We start from the raw sequence: 15464 nt of genomic DNA on the forward strand, positions 1-15464 counted from the left end.
TTTGAACTTTTTTCAGTTGAGGAAAGAGATGATAGTCCGATGGAGCAGAATCTGGTTAATAAAGGGGGCGTTCCAGTAATTCAAACCCTAAATCACTAATTTTTTGCATGGCAACATGAGATTTGTGTGCAGGGGGGTTGTTCTGCAAAAATAAAACACCTTTGGATAGCTTTCCGCGTCTTTTCTCTATAATTTTTTCCCGTAGAGTGGTCAGTAATGTCGAATAGTGATCTCCGGTTATTGTTCTACCCTTATCCAAAAAATCAATCATGATTACTCCATGGCAATCCCAAAAAACTGAAGCAAGAACTTTTCCAGCAGATTTTTGGACACGAAATTTCTTAGGTCTTGGAGAACCAGAGTGTTCAAATCGAGCACAGATCGAACGCGATGCTTCTACCCTTGCACGCTTTTGGTCAGCATTCAAACATTTGGGGATCCATTTTGCAGCAATTTTTCTCATGTCCAAATTGACGTGAACCATAGGATGAACGCGTTTGTATGAGATATTCAGTGCTTCAGATATCCGTTTTAGCCCAATTCGACGGTCTGATAAAATCATGTCATGAACTGCATCGATATTTTCGGGGACTGACACAAAAACTGGCATTCCAGATCGGTCATCATCTTCAATGGAAAATTTACCTCTTTTGAAGCTTGCAGTCAAGTTTTTCACGGTCGCATACGAAGGACATTGATCACCAAGGGTATTGAGCATATCTTCGTAAATCTGCTTTACCTCTTAACCCTTTTAAATACAGGGTACCTAGAACAATTCTAGGTACCTTTCTGTTCAAAATAAGGCTCATCTTCAAAAACACCCTGTATATCATTATATTTTCCATTCATTCTCTGTCTCTATTGTCCATCCTATAAGATTTAAGCCTAGTAACATTGTAGGTGGTCCGTAAACAGGAAATGAAAAAAGGAAGCTGTTAAATGGAAAGGAGTTTTGATCACTGAGAATCTTTTTCATCAACAATCATCATCGTAAAGTGCATACCTCAATGGTCGTTTTCTACAGAATTACCGAATTAGATGAGTAACAAAAAAGGGATTGAAAACGAGTAGATGATCCCCACGTTGCATTTAGGAATAGTAGTACCTATATTTAATAAAATATCAACATAATTTTAGGAAAAGGGAATGAATTCCAACAAACTCTCAGCAAAACTAGATCTCTCCCATGGAAAATGAGAATCGACAATGAATTTTCATTAAGCTGATTTAGTTTTCAAGATATCCCTTATTTTGTGTTAATAATTGTGAAACTGTTTCACTGAAACATTCAAAAATATTATAGAATCTTGAGTAACTTTACAATGGATGTTGATTGGACGATACTGCTATTAAAACTTTTGTGTTGCAAATTTTCTGAAGAATCTCACTCTGTGAAATTCGGCCTGAGATCTGGACACCCTGTATATAATATCCATATTATTATATGTATATAGGCTTCGAAAATGGATCCGTTTTTTGTACAACATTTTAGAAACCGCATTTTTCCTATTCTGCTTGCACTATCTATAGTATACCGACAAGACTTCTTGGTTATTAGCCAAATACTCCAAATTGGCGGTTTTGGACTGAACTGAAGCGAAAAAAGGACGTAACCGTACCAACGAGAGAAACATTGGGACCTGGGATAAGGCAATCTCGAGATCTCAGACCCCTGTCAGAAAACCGACTAACGACTGTGAAAAACGTTAATCGCCCCCAACATCCAACCACTAATGTGAAATAAATTATGCTAAAACGCACCACGATATGTCATTACGCAGTGGAATTATATACATTTTTCGAACACATTTATCAAGGTTTACATGTCTTAAAAATAAATTAGTCCAGTTCAGTGGTGGATCACAGTATACAGAAGATTGTCCACTTATAATTAGAAGTGGGCAATTGAACTAAATTCCGAAGTTGACAAAAAAAAATGAGATGAAATTACAAAATAGCGATGAGATTTTGCTTCGACTTTGATTTCACGATAAAATTCTACCTTTATAAACATCATTGCATGTGGCCTCTCTTATATGAATGATTTGACTTTTTTTTGTATACTTTGAACGCCAATAATCGCTCATCCTACTGATAAAAAGGCATATACCTCATATATAATTTTTTTTGCCACCACCCAATCTTCACAATTCACCAAGTGTCCCTGACTATTGCAATGTGGGCTCCCACTGACTTGGTAGCTTCAGAAAGAAAATCAAGAAAGAAAAATTGAAAAGGCTTCATCATTTACGAAAAATTTATTGAATACAAAAATTTGCTATAATGAGAAAATCGAAAAAATTAAAATTTCACTCAACAATACCTAAACCATATATCTAATTGTAAGAGATTTTATTTTCCATAAACCTTTTTCCCTCTTCAAATATTTCAGAACCTTATAATCAGTCTAGAGCAAACAACAGGTATATTTCATTCTTGCTAGCTTTCAAGAATTAAATCCAATAATTCAGAATGAAAAAACAAATACAAATATGGTTTTTTATGATAAAATTATGAAGTAAGACTTTGATAATTTATCTTCCTATTCAAAATTGGAGTTAACACTCCATTTCACCTGAATTGCTTTTATAATTGGATTGGGAGAAATTCTTATCAAGAAACTTACTTTAGATTTAGTTATAGCTAAAACAACAGAAATATAAAATTCCTAGTGATAACTCAGTTTCATCAATTAAATTTCAAGAGAAATTGAGTCAATTTAAAAATATAATACTCCTTAATTTTTCATAATACAATTGCAGTATAATTATAATAAAATTGAAATAAATTTTGATTATTCAACAAGAAATATTTTGATACATATTTTTCCAAAGTGGAAGAACTATTTCAAAAAACTTATTCGATTGAATCACTGTTTTTATATTATGGATTTAATTCTTCAAAACAGACACCCTTCTTTTATTGCCTTGTATATAAATTTTAATACCTAAATATTTTAAATAATTCCTATCCTCTAGTTAGTAATCCTGCGGGTTATAACAAAAAATGTTTCGAATCTTATTGAATTTCAATAAGCATATTCTGACATTCTCTCTTGAGAGTCCCAATCAGTTATGTTTCTGAATCAGTTAACCTAAATTCAATTGTAGTTCTGGCCAATAGCTGGGATTCATTTGAGAGCGTAAACGTTCGTAATTCAATTGTAAAGCTACTTCAACGCCTCCAATCTGAGATCCCTGAGTTCCATATAATTTCTTCAGTTCTATTGGTCTCTCATTACTGATAAGATTTAAAGGTTTTTCTTCTTCTTCTTCTTCTTCAGCTGGTTCTTCATACCTGTTACGTTTTTTATCTTTTTCGTCGTCTTCTACTGGAGTAAGGACGTCAGAGATTTCTCGCATTCTTCTGATTCTCTTGAAATATACATAAGAACACCATTTACGCCTTACCTCTGGGTCTAATTTAGGTTTTTCACCCTCCCAGACAAGTGATAAAGGTTCTTGGCTAGGGACATTCTTTATTATTGGATCATCACTATGATTACTACAACTTGGATTAGCGTCATGTTCAGATTTTTCCTGCTCAATCATATCCATGTAGGTATCTCTCAAATGAGCATGGAGCATTTGGTTTTCGTGGTATAAGCTTATCGCAAGAGACTTCCACTGTGCAAGATCTTCTCTAATCCTCCAGTCGTCAACGCATTGAAGTTTATTAGGTATGTTAGAATCTTTATTGTCCATTACCTCTTGTATCCGGAAAGAGTATTTCACACAATAATTCAAATTTGTATTAAACTTCACTGTACCGTTATAAACCTACTAAATTCACAATTGAATATTCCTTGTTATCCCACTTCGGCTTCAGAGACGTAGAAATTATGATTCTACTCACTAACGTATTAACGACATTGGTAACTATAAGAGAGCAATCACAATCAAAAGTTTTAAATTCATTTTTATTATTAAGCAATGTCTGACATAAATAAAGACCATAGATTAATCTAGGACCATAGACCTAATAATACATGGACAGGCCTTCACGTGCTTTTCCCGTTCACCGCATCGAGGAATACCCACGAGAGAGAGGGGGGTGGTAGAAAAGAGAGATAACAGCAATCCCTGGTAGTAAACGTCAAGCTGGTAGCTGGTAGAGAATAATTCAACGTTGCCGCTTCAACCAAGTTATCGAGTAAACTCGGGAAATCTACCAGTCCGCTGATACTCCATGTTGCACTTTTGGATGGTTGTCGGTAGATTTATAGACTTTCTATTAATTTGAAGCAATTTTTGTACTGAAATCAGAGACAACAACAGAGGTTGTCTCTGACTGAAATCAACTTCGAAAATGTTATCAAATCAACTATATTTTTCTCGTACTTGAAACTTTCAAGTGCTGATAAAATAATATATTCCGTATAAAAAAAATACTACCTGAAAATTTGTTTTTTTATTTTTATTAATGTAAAAAACTTGGAGAGTTGTGTAAGCCAGCATTATTATCTCATTCGCCGGGGTCTGATTTTATATACACTGAAATTACTCGTGATTTGGGAAGATAAAAGGACCCCTGCTTTGCGTTCTGGCTGCACAGAGAAAAATTAATCGTTAAAGTGAATTTTTTTAAACATTTCACCTTCCTTGAGCAAAAACATGTGTAGTATAGAGAAAAGGGCAATAATTTTAAGTATGTTTATTGATACTTTCACAAATAATATGAAATTTCCTGCGGGGGAAATATTTATATGATGATTAATCATTCACAATTATTTTGATAGGTTCTCCATCAGGTGGTTTAGTTGCTCTTCTCTGGCACTCCTGGCAGTAATATTTTACTGCTCCTGTTTCTTTATTATGTGGCTTTCGTGTTAGATTTCTGTGGCACTGATCAACAGAAAATATTGAGTTTTGAGTCTGCCGATGTCACAGGGCTTACTGAATATCAACATGATTTACATCTCTGCTCTTCCTAATATTGAATCCAGATTGGAGTTAAGTATTTTCTTGGGACATGCATTGAAATAGAATGTGATGGTACATATGTAACTACTTCGTTTAGAACAACATTCTTTATAATATTCAAAAATATATCTACTATCTCGAAATTCAAGTCACCTCTACAAATTCTTGCTGTGGCCTTATGATTTATAGAAAGTAGACTAGGTATATTCCTTGTAAATCTTTGTAAATCATGTCCTATGTACATACATGAAATAACAAAAAAACTCCTTTATTGGTAGATTATTTCCAAAAATAAATCACTTTCGCTTTATTGGCATGTAGCAGTCGATTCTAAAAACCTAGTTTTCTGCTAAATTGTTTGTGAGGAGAATGAAATATCGATTGAAAACACAGTAGCTGAACCTCAGACTAAGAGCTGAACAGTAAACAATAAACATATGATTTTGACATTTTCTACCATATGTCCATCTCTTTCTAACGTACTACTCGTGACCTCTCTCTCTCAGGGCCCGTCCATATTTTATTAAGTCTATGTCTAGGACAAAGACCTTTCAAAGATGGTCGTGGGACACAGAACTTCATGTAGGTTGTCGATGCTCTTCTTCGTTCCAACAAACAAGCAAAGAGGAACCGGTAGCTGAACTAAAAGTTTTTGTTTTCTATTTGGAACTGGAATAAGTAGAGAACATAAACTGTTAAATTTCGAGCCCTAATCTGCTGAAAATGAATATATAATTGGGGTTAATTTCATGAGTCTTAAAACTTGCTTCACAGCAGCAACATTAAACATAGCCTACTATTGAATAGGTACTGAATTCAATATTGGACGAATAATAGGGATAGTTAGATTAAGAATAATTAATAAAACACCGATTCAAATGCAACAACCTTTATTAATGACAGGCTGCCATAATAGCTCCAACATTATCAAAGTCTATCTTCTCATTAATATTTTTAGTTTTGATATTCTCATCTTGATTTGCAATAAAAATCAAGCTACCCTGATCCTTCCAGCCATATTTCTTGATCCAAACATTCAAAGTTGAATCATCAATATCTCCAAGCAGTTGAGCAAGATTAGATCTCTCAATAGTCTGATAGGTAATTCCCACAACATGACAAACGAATTTCCTTATCGAGTCCAAAAAACCAGTAATACACTTGGTTAAATCTGGTAGGGTCTGGATTCTGTTCCAGAATAACTGAAATTCGCACTGCTCGAGAATGTGAGCTAAGTATATTATTTGATTTATCGGTTCATCAGAAAGCTGAAATTTATAGAACACTGATAATTACATAAAATATTCAAGTGAATCTACCTTACCTGTTTTTCGTTCAGTAAGCATTTGCAAAGGATAAAGTCAGTATGCGGTAGATTAGTTAAAGCCTTCAGCAATATTTGACATGTAATATCTTTGCTAAAACTGTGAGGGTTGAATTGGTACAATTTCAAAACTGCCAAATTTGCTTCCAAATCGTAGGCATTCTCCCTAGATTGAATTTCTACATAACGTTCAAGTGTGGGCAAATTATCAGGATTGTATCTGAAAACCAGAAACTTTTAGATATACACATTATGTTGAAGCAGCAACGAAGATATGAATTGATAATGCAAGTTACAATTTACCTTTCAATTCCCTTCAACATATTAGCAACCGTTTGCTTCATAGCTTCTGCCATTTTCAAATATTTTGAGAATTGGAAACAGAGTTTCTGTTTGGCAATAAAATTTATAAAAAGAAGTGGTGAAACAGTTAGGTTAATGTTGGCTTGTGGAACTTTTCAGTCAACATGGTGGAAATCGGGTTATTCTATGCCCGGAATTAGTGATACCGTTCAGTGATTCGCATTTTAAGAGGAGCCGTTGGATAAATCATTAGGCATAATAGTTGCCGGTGTATAAAAATATGAATCAAAATGATGTTTATTTCTTCTTGATATATTATGAATTCATTTTTATTCCAAAACCAAAACTGAAGTGGCTCCGCTTGGCACTCAGATAGACTTTATCTGTTCTGTGGTGTAGTTTGAAATTTATTAATTTTAAAATTCTGTCAAATGAAACACTTGCATTAATTTTTTTCTAGTTTCGCATATCCTTGTAGAGTTCCAGCCCCAAACTAATATTACTCCAGCGTTTCAGACAAAAATTACACAATGTGTAAGTTTCAATGGGTTGTATTCAAAAATATTGTTTCGTTTTAATTTTAAAAACACATATGGACCTCCATGCGTGTGTCTTGCGCAATAGACTCTTCTAATTTTGACACTCGACAGACCATCCTCCTGATTTGTCTTGTCTTGGGTGTAAATATCAATGAAAATTTTATGAAATTCTGAATCTGAAATCATCCAAGAAAGTTAATATCATTTTTGATATCTAATCATGTCGGGCTTTCCAGGTAGTTTAGCCTTCGATGAATATGGTAGACCTTTCATTATATTGAAGGATCAAGACAAACAAAAAAGACTTTCCGGTTTAGATGCCTTAAAGGTAAAAGCAAACTGTTTTTCTCTTAAAAATATGTACAAAACTCACTTTTTATGTTTGTAGTCTCATATTTTGGCAGCAAAACAAATTGCTGCCACTGTTAAAACATCCTTGGGTCCCAAAGGATTAGACAAAATGATGGTCTCTCCGGATGGTAAATTCTTTGTTAATTGTGTTCAACTTAATTTTTTACAAATTTTTTGTCGTTGCCCTTCTAGGGGAAGTTACTGTAACCAATGATGGTGCTACAATCTTGAAAATGATGGACGTTGAACATGAAATTGGAAAATTATTGGTTCAGCTATCCCAATCTCAAGATGATGAAATAGGTAAGGTGTACTTATAAAATATATTGTAATCTTGCAGATATAACCTCTCTGGGTAAACTCGCTCTTCAGACAAGTGAGATTCGATAGTCAAATTCCAAGGGCACGCCTTATAATGTAACTTAATTTTAAAACAATGGTCTCTTGTTTTCAGGTGATGGAACTACAGGGGTTGTAGTTCTTGCTGGAGCACTTTTAGAACAAGCTGGTGCCTTATTGGATCGTGGAATCCACCCTATCAGAATTGCAGATGGTTATGAGCTAGCTTGTGATGTAGCTGTCAAACACCTCGATAAGATAGCCGAATTATTCCCAGTTTCTGCAGAAAACATTGAGCCTCTGGTTGAGGTAGCTATGACCACATTAGGATCAAAAATTATCAATAAATGCCATAGACAGATGGCAGAAATTGCTGTTAAAGCTGTGATGGCAGTAGCAGACTTGAAAACTAGGGATGTTAATTTCGAGCTGATCAAAGTTGAAGGCAAAGTAGGAGGTGAGTAATGTGTGAAAGCTGAGGGCTGATAATGAAAAGCTCTGTATTGGAAACAATTTTTTATGAAACCTTTTTCTCTTCAGGACGATTAGAAGATACCATCTTAGTCAAAGGGGTGGTAATTGATAAAACAATGTCCCATCCACAGATGCCCAAAGAACTCAAGGATGTAAAATTGGCCATCCTAACCTGTCCATTTGAACCCCCAAAACCTAAAACTAAACATAAGTTGGATGTAACCAGTGTAGAAGACTACAAAGAATTAAGACAGTATGAACAGGACAAGTTTTCAGAGATGGTGAGTCATGATCTTATCCATTGTCACTTTTCAAACTCAAACAATGCTAATGTCAAAAATACAAATGTCATTTGTCAAAAAAATGCTAATGTCCTTTTTTTTCAGGTATCCTTGGTTAAAAACGCAGGTGCTACCTTGGCAATTTGCCAATGGGGATTTGACGATGAAGCTAATCACTTGCTCCTTCAAAGGGAACTACCGGCCGTCCGTTGGGTAGGAGGTCCGGAAATTGAGCTTATAGCTATTGCTACAGGAGGAAGGATTGTTCCTCGTTTTGAAGAATTGAACGAGCAGAAGCTTGGTAAGGCTGGGTTGGTCAGGGAGTTGTGTTTCGGAACAACCAAGGATAGGATGTTGGTCATTGAAGATTGTTCCAATTCAAGAGCAGTCACCATTTTGATCAGAGCGGGGAATCAAATGATTGTTGATGAAGCAAAGAGAAGTATTCATGATGCCTTGTGCGTCGTCAGGAGTTTGATTCAGGTAAGAAAGGTTTTCAAGTAATCTTTTTTTTTGGGGTAGATGAATTTTTTCTGGTGATTTCATTAGGTGTAAAATATTGATTTTTTTCAGGTAAAGAAAAATATGAAGTGGTAGAAGAGGAAATTTTAATTTGTATTTTTAAATTCAGTTTTTTTTTCTTAGGAACCAAGGGTAGTTTATGGAGGAGGTGCAGCTGAAATATCTTGCAGTCTTGCAGTAGCTGCACAGGCTGATCAATTGGCATCTCTAGAACAGTATGCCTTCAGAGGATTTGCTGAGGCTTTGGAATCAATTCCCCTTGCCTTGGCAGAGAACAGTGGTTTGTCTGCTATCCACGCACTTGGAGAAATGAAGGTAATGAATGTTGATAAATAAGAGGAGCTGATGAATCAATACATTAATAACAGTGAGTGATGACTAATTTATTTGGTCTGTTTCTAGGCAAAACAATCTTCCACCAAGGATCATGCTCTGGGAATTGATTGTATGCAAACAGGCAATAGTAACATGAGGGAGCAACATGTTATTGAATCTCTGAAGTCGAAGAAACAACAGTTGCTTCTAGCAACCCAGTTGGTAAAGATGATTTTGAAAATCGATGATGTGAGAAAGCCTCAAGATTCTCAAGGATTGTAAGAAGTTCGGTTGACTTTTTTTTGTATTAACGCTCGAGACTAACTTTTAAAACGTTATTTAAGATTGTATTTAATCAGTAATAAAAACGAACTTGTCAAATTCTTTTTTTGTACCAAAGTCTAATTGGGTAATGCAGCCAATGAATGAAAACAAAAATCGACTCCCACCACATTAGATTGAAGAGAAATGTGTTGTTGGCAAAGGATTCATAGAAGCCCCAATATAACAATAAAAAAAATTATTTGAAAATTTTTTATCAATAAGATTCAACTTACAATAAAACTAAATCATGTTTGTTCTTAAATAATCATTATCTAACTCCTCTGGCTTCAGCAAATGAGTATTCAGAAATTCTTCTACAGAATCCGTGTTCCATTTTTCAATAGCCACTGTCTCTTGAAGATGTCCATCTTTATCGAATAACTTGATAATGGGATCCAAACCTCTAACGTACCTTATCTGTAGGTTTGGGAACTTACTCGGTCTGTCACTTTTTATGAATGCCTGGATTTGAGCATAGGTTCCAAATTTGCAAGTACAGACCTCAAGAACAGCTTTTGCATATTTCTTGTCCTCTTTTATGGTTTCATCTTGATGACAGCATTCGCGGCAATGATCTTTCAAGACGTCTAAATCGAAATTAGGAAGTTGGTCGCAAGAAGAGCAGAGTAAATTAGCTTTGTTGAGACCTAACGCCCAACAATCTTCCACTGTAAAGTCGGATGAAGCAACATTGATATAATAGAGTAAGATGACTCCACTCACGATAAATTTCATTTTGGAAATGTTTTTTAATCGAAAACTATGGCATTAGAAGTTTTTATTATTTTAAAATAATTGAGGTTATGTTACGTCAACAAATGTCATCGACGTACAAACCAGAGAGTCCCAAATTATTTAATCTTTTCCGAAGTTCGTTTTTTTGCGTTTTTTACTAAGTTTTTTTTACCATTTTTAGTTCAACTCGTTACTACATCGAATGAATTTGATCTTTTCCGACAGAAATGAGAAAGGATAATTCTCAACACAAACACTTGGTTTAGAATTAAAAAATAACTGCGTGATAAAATTATATTTATTGAATTTCCTAAAACAATGTACTGTTCATTAACATTCCTCAATCAGTATAATCTTCAGCTACTCAATTCGATCTTCTTCTCTGTAGCTCATTCTCCTCAAATTTTCTTTTCAAAATTTCAATTTGCAACTCTCTACCATTCAGCTCAGAAGTTTTTTTAACCTCTTCTAGTATTGATTCATATGCTTCACTGTCCCTTTTCAATTGTTCTCTCCGAAATGTGACTGAATTTTTCACAAGTGCTAACTGAACTGAGAGCCCAACTAAGGCAATGCCAGCACAAAGGAGAACTATCACAAAATGGGGTTGTTTTTTAATTCCTTTAAAACCATAATATCCATCTTCATCATTAGTTCGACTCTTATGTCTTTTGAAAATGGGACTGGAAAATTCTCAACATTAGATAATGACATAAATTATTATGGTTTGTTTATGGGAATTACTGAATTCAACATGAACATTCAGAATGTGATGAAAGTGTTTGAAATTTAGTATGAAAATCATAACTCACTTTTCATACATAGAGAAATCATATGCATCATGATAGCTTTTTGCATCCTTTATAGGTGGAGGAGATTCTAATTCCATATCATAATTTCTTCGCAAATGAGGTTTGCTCAAAGTATTGTACGCTTCATTGATTTTTACAAATTTTTGGTGCGCACTTTTAGAATTCACAGTTCTGTCTGGGTGATACTACAACAGATCAGAAATAAACAACAATTCTATAATTCCCATCATCTTGAATTACTAGTTTAGAGAGCTTGATATAGGAATCTTTGATTTCTTTTGATGAGCAATCTTTCTTCAAGTGTAATACATCGTAAAATGTTGTTTGTGGCCTCCTGAAAATACATTTCAAAATTAAATTGATAGCAAAAAATAATTTCAGTTTACCAAAATATCAAATAATAGTTGTTCACTGGAATCACATTGCGAATAAGTGTGCTATTGAGGTGGAACATATTTCGAAATTGAGGTCATTGTTCAGGAAGCAGAAAATTCAACTTCCTATAATTTCACGAAATAAATCAAATAAAAAATCAGGTTTTTGAGGTTTTTGACTTTTTTTTGACATAAAGTTGTTTATGTAACATTTTTAAGTGCGTTCCATAGAAATAGAAGAATGAACCAAACCAAACTTGAAAATAAAGGCGAATTTCTTGTAAATCAATATCCATGATTCATATTTATATTCTAAATTGCGGATATGTATATTGCAAGCAAAGAGAAAGATACCTATTTGGTGCTTATTCGGACGTTTAAGAAAAATAAAATGATAACGTAATGATCTAAACTCAACTGTTACTCTTTGGTTTAACCGTTTGTCTAAATTTTTGACAGTCATTGTCAAACGACGTTGGTCACGTGACTACTATCGACATTGGGAAAAGTTTGTAGCCACGAGGTTTTGATTTCGATCAAATTTCATTTTCCGGCTGAAATAAGTTTTTCATTTGGGTTATAATTTAAAATGCCCTCAAGTAACCCCTTGCCTCCGAAGGAAAATGCGTTATTCAAACGAATATTGGTTAGTAAATTTGACACATAAATAGCCTCACAACCTAAGCTGCACGCAAGATTTACTCTTATAAAGTGAAAAATTTTCGGCTTTTCTTTTATTATTATTATTGCTCAAGAATAATATCATATTCGCCGCTGTGTTATGTTGATCTCGCACAATTTTGTTACCAGTTGGATAGTTTTCGTCATCTTGTCATTTATTTATTCTTTTTCAGCGATGTTATGAACATAAACAGTACAAAAATGGATTAAAATTTGCTAAACAAATATTGTCAAACCCAAAATTCACAGAACATGGGGGTGAGTAAACGTTCAGTCAGTTGAATAAAATATTTATATTTTGTCAGTGTTAAGATCTGTCCATTTTTTCTGAGTTTATTTTCCTTTCTAATTATCTCAGATGACTTCTAACAAGTACATCCAAAACTGCCCTGGAACGGTTTTAAGGGGGAGCGCAATATTCTTGTGTAAAAAGGAACTCTTGTATTCATTTTTTAAATATGATATGATACATAAGAATTGTGATAAAGCCAGTGTTTAAGAGAAGCTATCATAGACTAATAGCTTCATTAGTCTATGGAAGCTATCAATATTGTATTCCTGTAAATTGCTTGACCAGTTTGTAGAATTTTCCGTTGTAGATGTTTCATGCTCATTCATTCCTAAAACTCAAATTTATATGCATAAATAAGATCAGTAACATGATTGAATAAGTATCAGTAAAATGTATTCCTATTCTACATTTTTTTTTCCTTTTAGAAACGCTGGCAATGAAGGGTTTGACCCTTAATTGCTTAGGGAGGAAAGATGAAGCTTACGAATATGTTCGTAAAGGACTAAGAAATGATTTAAAATCTCATGTATGCTGGCATGTGTATGGATTACTGCAGAGATCGGACAAAAAATATGATGAAGCTATAAAATGCTATCGTAATGCTTTGAAATGGGAAAAAGACAATATCCAAATTCTGAGAGATTTGTCTCTTTTGCAAATTCAAATGAGGGACTTGGAAGGGTACAGAGTGAGTAGTTTTCTGCAGTATCATATATAATTACTGTTCCACTCGATCCTTGCTAAGTATTTCATAAATATATATGAGTGAAATGCAGTCATCACTACACCAATATTTGAGGTTAGGATTAAATATAATGCAATACCATATTTAGGGCAGAAATTTATTGAAAAACATGATATTAAGTCCATGTATTGTATAGAGTGTTTATATACATATGATATAGGATGGAGGTATAAATCATAAAAATCTTAAACTAACCTAACCTTACTTTAATACTTGAGATATGGGGCAGATTTCTTTCTTTATAATCAGCATTTTCCCTTTTAAGGATACAAGATATCAACTTCTGATGTTACGTCCCATTCAAAGAGCATCGTGGATTGGATATGCTATGTCTTTTCATTTACTTGGGGATTATAGAAATGCAATGAGTATATTGGAAACTTTCCTAGATCAACAACAAGTAAGTAGCCTTATCTGACCTCTTTTTTTTTATTTTCTGTGAAACTATAAGCTGCCACAACTCGGTATCCCTTGGGAATCAAATATTATTCGAATTTAGCAAAGGCTAATGATTTTTAATGCATCCATAAAAATTTTTTCATTGTCTTATTTATTTCTTCTAGATTGTTAACAGCTTTGACTATGAACACAGTGAATTACTCCTTTATCAAAATATGGTGATAAGAGAATCAGGCGATCTCAAAGAGGCTCTAAAACATTTAGAAAATAGTCAGACTCACATTGTAGATAAGTTAACGCTCAAGGAGACCTTTGGAGAGCTCTTCCTTCGTCTGTCGCAATATAATAAGGCAGTAAAATGCTACGATGACCTGATCAGAAGGAATCCGGAGAATACTGGTTACTACAAGAAGATGATCGAGGCCAAGCAGATCACCAGTTCAGAAGAAATTTTGAAATTTTATAAGGAATATAAGGAGAAGTATCCGAGGTCTAGTCCACCAAAGAGGTTACCCTTGGTCTATGCATCTGGTGAACAGGTTAGTGGAAATATATTTTGTTGATTAACCATTTATTCTGAGATGGACTATAGTGTGATTCAATATGGAGAGCGAAAGCTTGAAATTATGTAAGATTTTTTTTGCAGTTCAAAACGTTAGTAGATGAGTACATGCAGAAGGCTCTATCCAAAGGTGTTCCACCCCTATTCGTGGATCTCAGGTCCCTTTATGAGGATAAGAGTAAGGCAACCATCATCGAAGAGTTATGCTTAGGTTATGTAGAATCGCTTAAGAAGTGTGGGAAGTATAACGAAAAGTCAACCAATGGTCTTAAGGAACCTGCATCGGCTTTGTTGTGGGTTTACTATTATTTAGCACAGCATTATGATTATTTTGGCCAGACCGAAACAGCTTTGAAATATATAGATGCCGCGATTGAGCATACTCCTACGTTGATAGAATTGTATGTTACCAAAGGAAGAATACACAAGGTAAGTACACTTCAGCACCTACTGATGGTTTTAATTCTTCATTTCTGTCTTTAAAACTCCTTTATATATCTCACCATTACTCTAGGAAGAAATATTTTCATTTTAGCACGCGGGCGATCCCCAAGAAGCCTATAAGTGGCTGGACGAAGCCCAACAGCTGGACACTGCAGATCGTTACATAAATTCGAAGTGTTCCAAATACATGCTTCGCGCGAATAAAGTGAAAGAAGCCGAAGATACTTGCTCAAAGTTTACCCGAGAGGGTATCTCCCCTATGGACAATCTGAACGAGATGCAGTGCATGTGGTTCCAGACAGAATGCGCTTTAGCCTACCAAAGATTGGGAAAATACGGAGAAGCCTTGAAGAAATGTTACGAAGTTGATAGGGTGAGTTTTTTCTCTTCCCCGTTCTTCGAGATCGGTTATAGGAGCTGATCTTTTGTTGTTTCAGCATTTTTCGGAAATTATCGAGGACCAATTCGATTTTCATACATACTGTATGAGGAAGATGACGTTGCGTTCTTACGTTGGACTCCTTCGGTTGGAGGACGTTCTACGGGGGCATCCTTTCTATTTTAAATCTGCGAAATGCGCCATTGAAGTGTATCTACATCTGTTTGATGAACCTTTGAAGGATGAGAGTGCGGAGCAAGAATTGAATACTGGTAAGTGTCATTTTCATTGTTTTCAGGTTTTTGATATCTTGCGTACTTCCAAAGAGAATACAGAAATTGCGAACA

At 34.6% G+C, this 15464-nt stretch overlaps 6 protein-coding genes across 6 annotated transcripts in view; 2 read left to right on the forward strand and 4 right to left on the reverse strand.

Annotated features, from left to right (window-relative positions):
* Positions 1-3089: 3089 nt before the first annotated feature.
* On the reverse strand, positions 3090-3704 carry LOC123310422. Its single transcript, XM_044893889.1, has one exon. The coding sequence runs from the start codon at positions 3702-3704 to the stop codon at positions 3090-3092; it is 615 nt and encodes a 204-aa protein (XP_044749824.1).
* A 2091-nt stretch (positions 3705-5795) lies between these two features.
* Positions 5796-6719, reverse strand: LOC123309440 (eukaryotic translation initiation factor 3 subunit K). The gene is made up of 3 exons (XM_044892567.1): positions 6550-6719; positions 6247-6466; positions 5796-6190 (listed from the first exon to the last, which is right to left on the reverse strand). The coding sequence occupies exons 1-3, from the start codon at positions 6600-6602 to the stop codon at positions 5816-5818; spliced, it is 648 nt and encodes a 215-aa protein (XP_044748502.1). The 5' UTR covers positions 6603-6719; the 3' UTR covers positions 5796-5815.
* Positions 6720-7179: 460 nt separating this feature from the next.
* Positions 7180-9751, forward strand: LOC123309439 (T-complex protein 1 subunit epsilon). The gene is made up of 8 exons (XM_044892565.1): positions 7180-7416; positions 7477-7567; positions 7632-7742; positions 7894-8235; positions 8319-8533; positions 8639-9016; positions 9179-9370; positions 9458-9751. The coding sequence occupies exons 1-8, from the start codon at positions 7309-7311 to the stop codon at positions 9650-9652; spliced, it is 1632 nt and encodes a 543-aa protein (XP_044748500.1). The 5' UTR covers positions 7180-7308; the 3' UTR covers positions 9653-9751.
* A 139-nt stretch (positions 9752-9890) lies between these two features.
* On the reverse strand, positions 9891-10528 carry LOC123309441 (selenoprotein F). The gene has a single exon (XM_044892568.1). It carries the CDS (start codon positions 10427-10429, stop codon positions 9935-9937), a length of 495 nt encoding a protein of 164 aa, XP_044748503.1. The 5' UTR covers positions 10430-10528; the 3' UTR covers positions 9891-9934.
* Positions 10529-10709: 181 nt separating this feature from the next.
* LOC123308915 (dnaJ-like protein 60) lies at positions 10710-11829 on the reverse strand. The gene is made up of 4 exons (XM_044891723.1): positions 11628-11829; positions 11482-11575; positions 11242-11426; positions 10710-11112 (listed from the first exon to the last, which is right to left on the reverse strand). Exons 1-4 carry the CDS (start codon positions 11693-11695, stop codon positions 10794-10796), a joined length of 666 nt encoding a protein of 221 aa, XP_044747658.1. The 5' UTR covers positions 11696-11829; the 3' UTR covers positions 10710-10793.
* Positions 11830-12081: 252 nt separating this feature from the next.
* LOC123308914 (N-alpha-acetyltransferase 15, NatA auxiliary subunit) overlaps positions 12082-15464 on the forward strand; it is a 45521-nt gene continuing 42138 nt past the window's right edge. Inside the window, exons 1-8 of the mRNA XM_044891722.1 lie at positions 12082-12261; positions 12470-12554; positions 13014-13276; positions 13599-13733; positions 13897-14271; positions 14379-14723; positions 14830-15111; positions 15176-15389. Coding sequence (XP_044747657.1) covers positions 12205-12261; positions 12470-12554; positions 13014-13276; positions 13599-13733; positions 13897-14271; positions 14379-14723; positions 14830-15111; positions 15176-15389 — 1756 coding nt within the window. The 5' untranslated portion in view covers positions 12082-12204. The remainder of the gene's footprint in view (positions 12262-12469; positions 12555-13013; positions 13277-13598; positions 13734-13896; positions 14272-14378; positions 14724-14829; positions 15112-15175; positions 15390-15464) is intronic.

This window comes from Coccinella septempunctata, chromosome 3 (assembly GCF_907165205.1).
Source record: "Coccinella septempunctata chromosome 3, icCocSept1.1, whole genome shotgun sequence".
Lineage (NCBI taxonomy): Eukaryota > Metazoa > Arthropoda > Insecta > Coleoptera > Coccinellidae > Coccinella > Coccinella septempunctata.

Bases quoted from the DNA above. Each gene is read 5' to 3' on its own strand.
- LOC123309439 (XM_044892565.1), top strand. From the start codon at position 7,309: ATGTCGGGCTTTCCAGGTAGTTTAGCCTTCGATGAATATGGTAGACCT. The intron at 8,236-8,318 runs GTGAGTAATGTG...TTTTCTCTTCAG, and splicing joins AGTTGAAGGCAAAGTAGGAG to GACGATTAGAAGATACCATC. The intron at 9,017-9,178 runs GTAAGAAAGGTT...TTTTTTTCTTAG, and splicing joins TCGTCAGGAGTTTGATTCAG to GAACCAAGGGTAGTTTATGG.
- LOC123309441 (XM_044892568.1), bottom strand. From the start codon at position 10,429: ATGAAATTTATCGTGAGTGGAGTCATCTTACTCTATTATATCAATGTT.
- LOC123310422 (XM_044893889.1), bottom strand. From the start codon at position 3,704: ATGGACAATAAAGATTCTAACATACCTAATAAACTTCAATGCGTTGAC.
- LOC123308915 (XM_044891723.1), bottom strand. From the start codon at position 11,695: ATGTTCCACCTCAATAGCACACTTATTCGCAATGTGATTCCAGTGAAC. The intron at 11,576-11,627 runs GTAAACTGAAAT...ATGTATTTTCAG, and splicing joins AACTATTATTTGATATTTTG to GAGGCCACAAACAACATTTT. The intron at 11,427-11,481 runs GTAATTCAAGAT...GATCTGTTGTAG, and splicing joins ATATCAAGCTCTCTAAACTA to TATCACCCAGACAGAACTGT.
- LOC123309440 (XM_044892567.1), bottom strand. From the start codon at position 6,602: ATGGCAGAAGCTATGAAGCAAACGGTTGCTAATATGTTGAAGGGAATT. The intron at 6,467-6,549 runs GTAAATTGTAAC...TCTGGTTTTCAG, and splicing joins ATGTTGAAGGGAATTGAAAG to ATACAATCCTGATAATTTGC. The intron at 6,191-6,246 runs GTAAGGTAGATT...TATAAATTTCAG, and splicing joins GCTTACTGAACGAAAAACAG to CTTTCTGATGAACCGATAAA.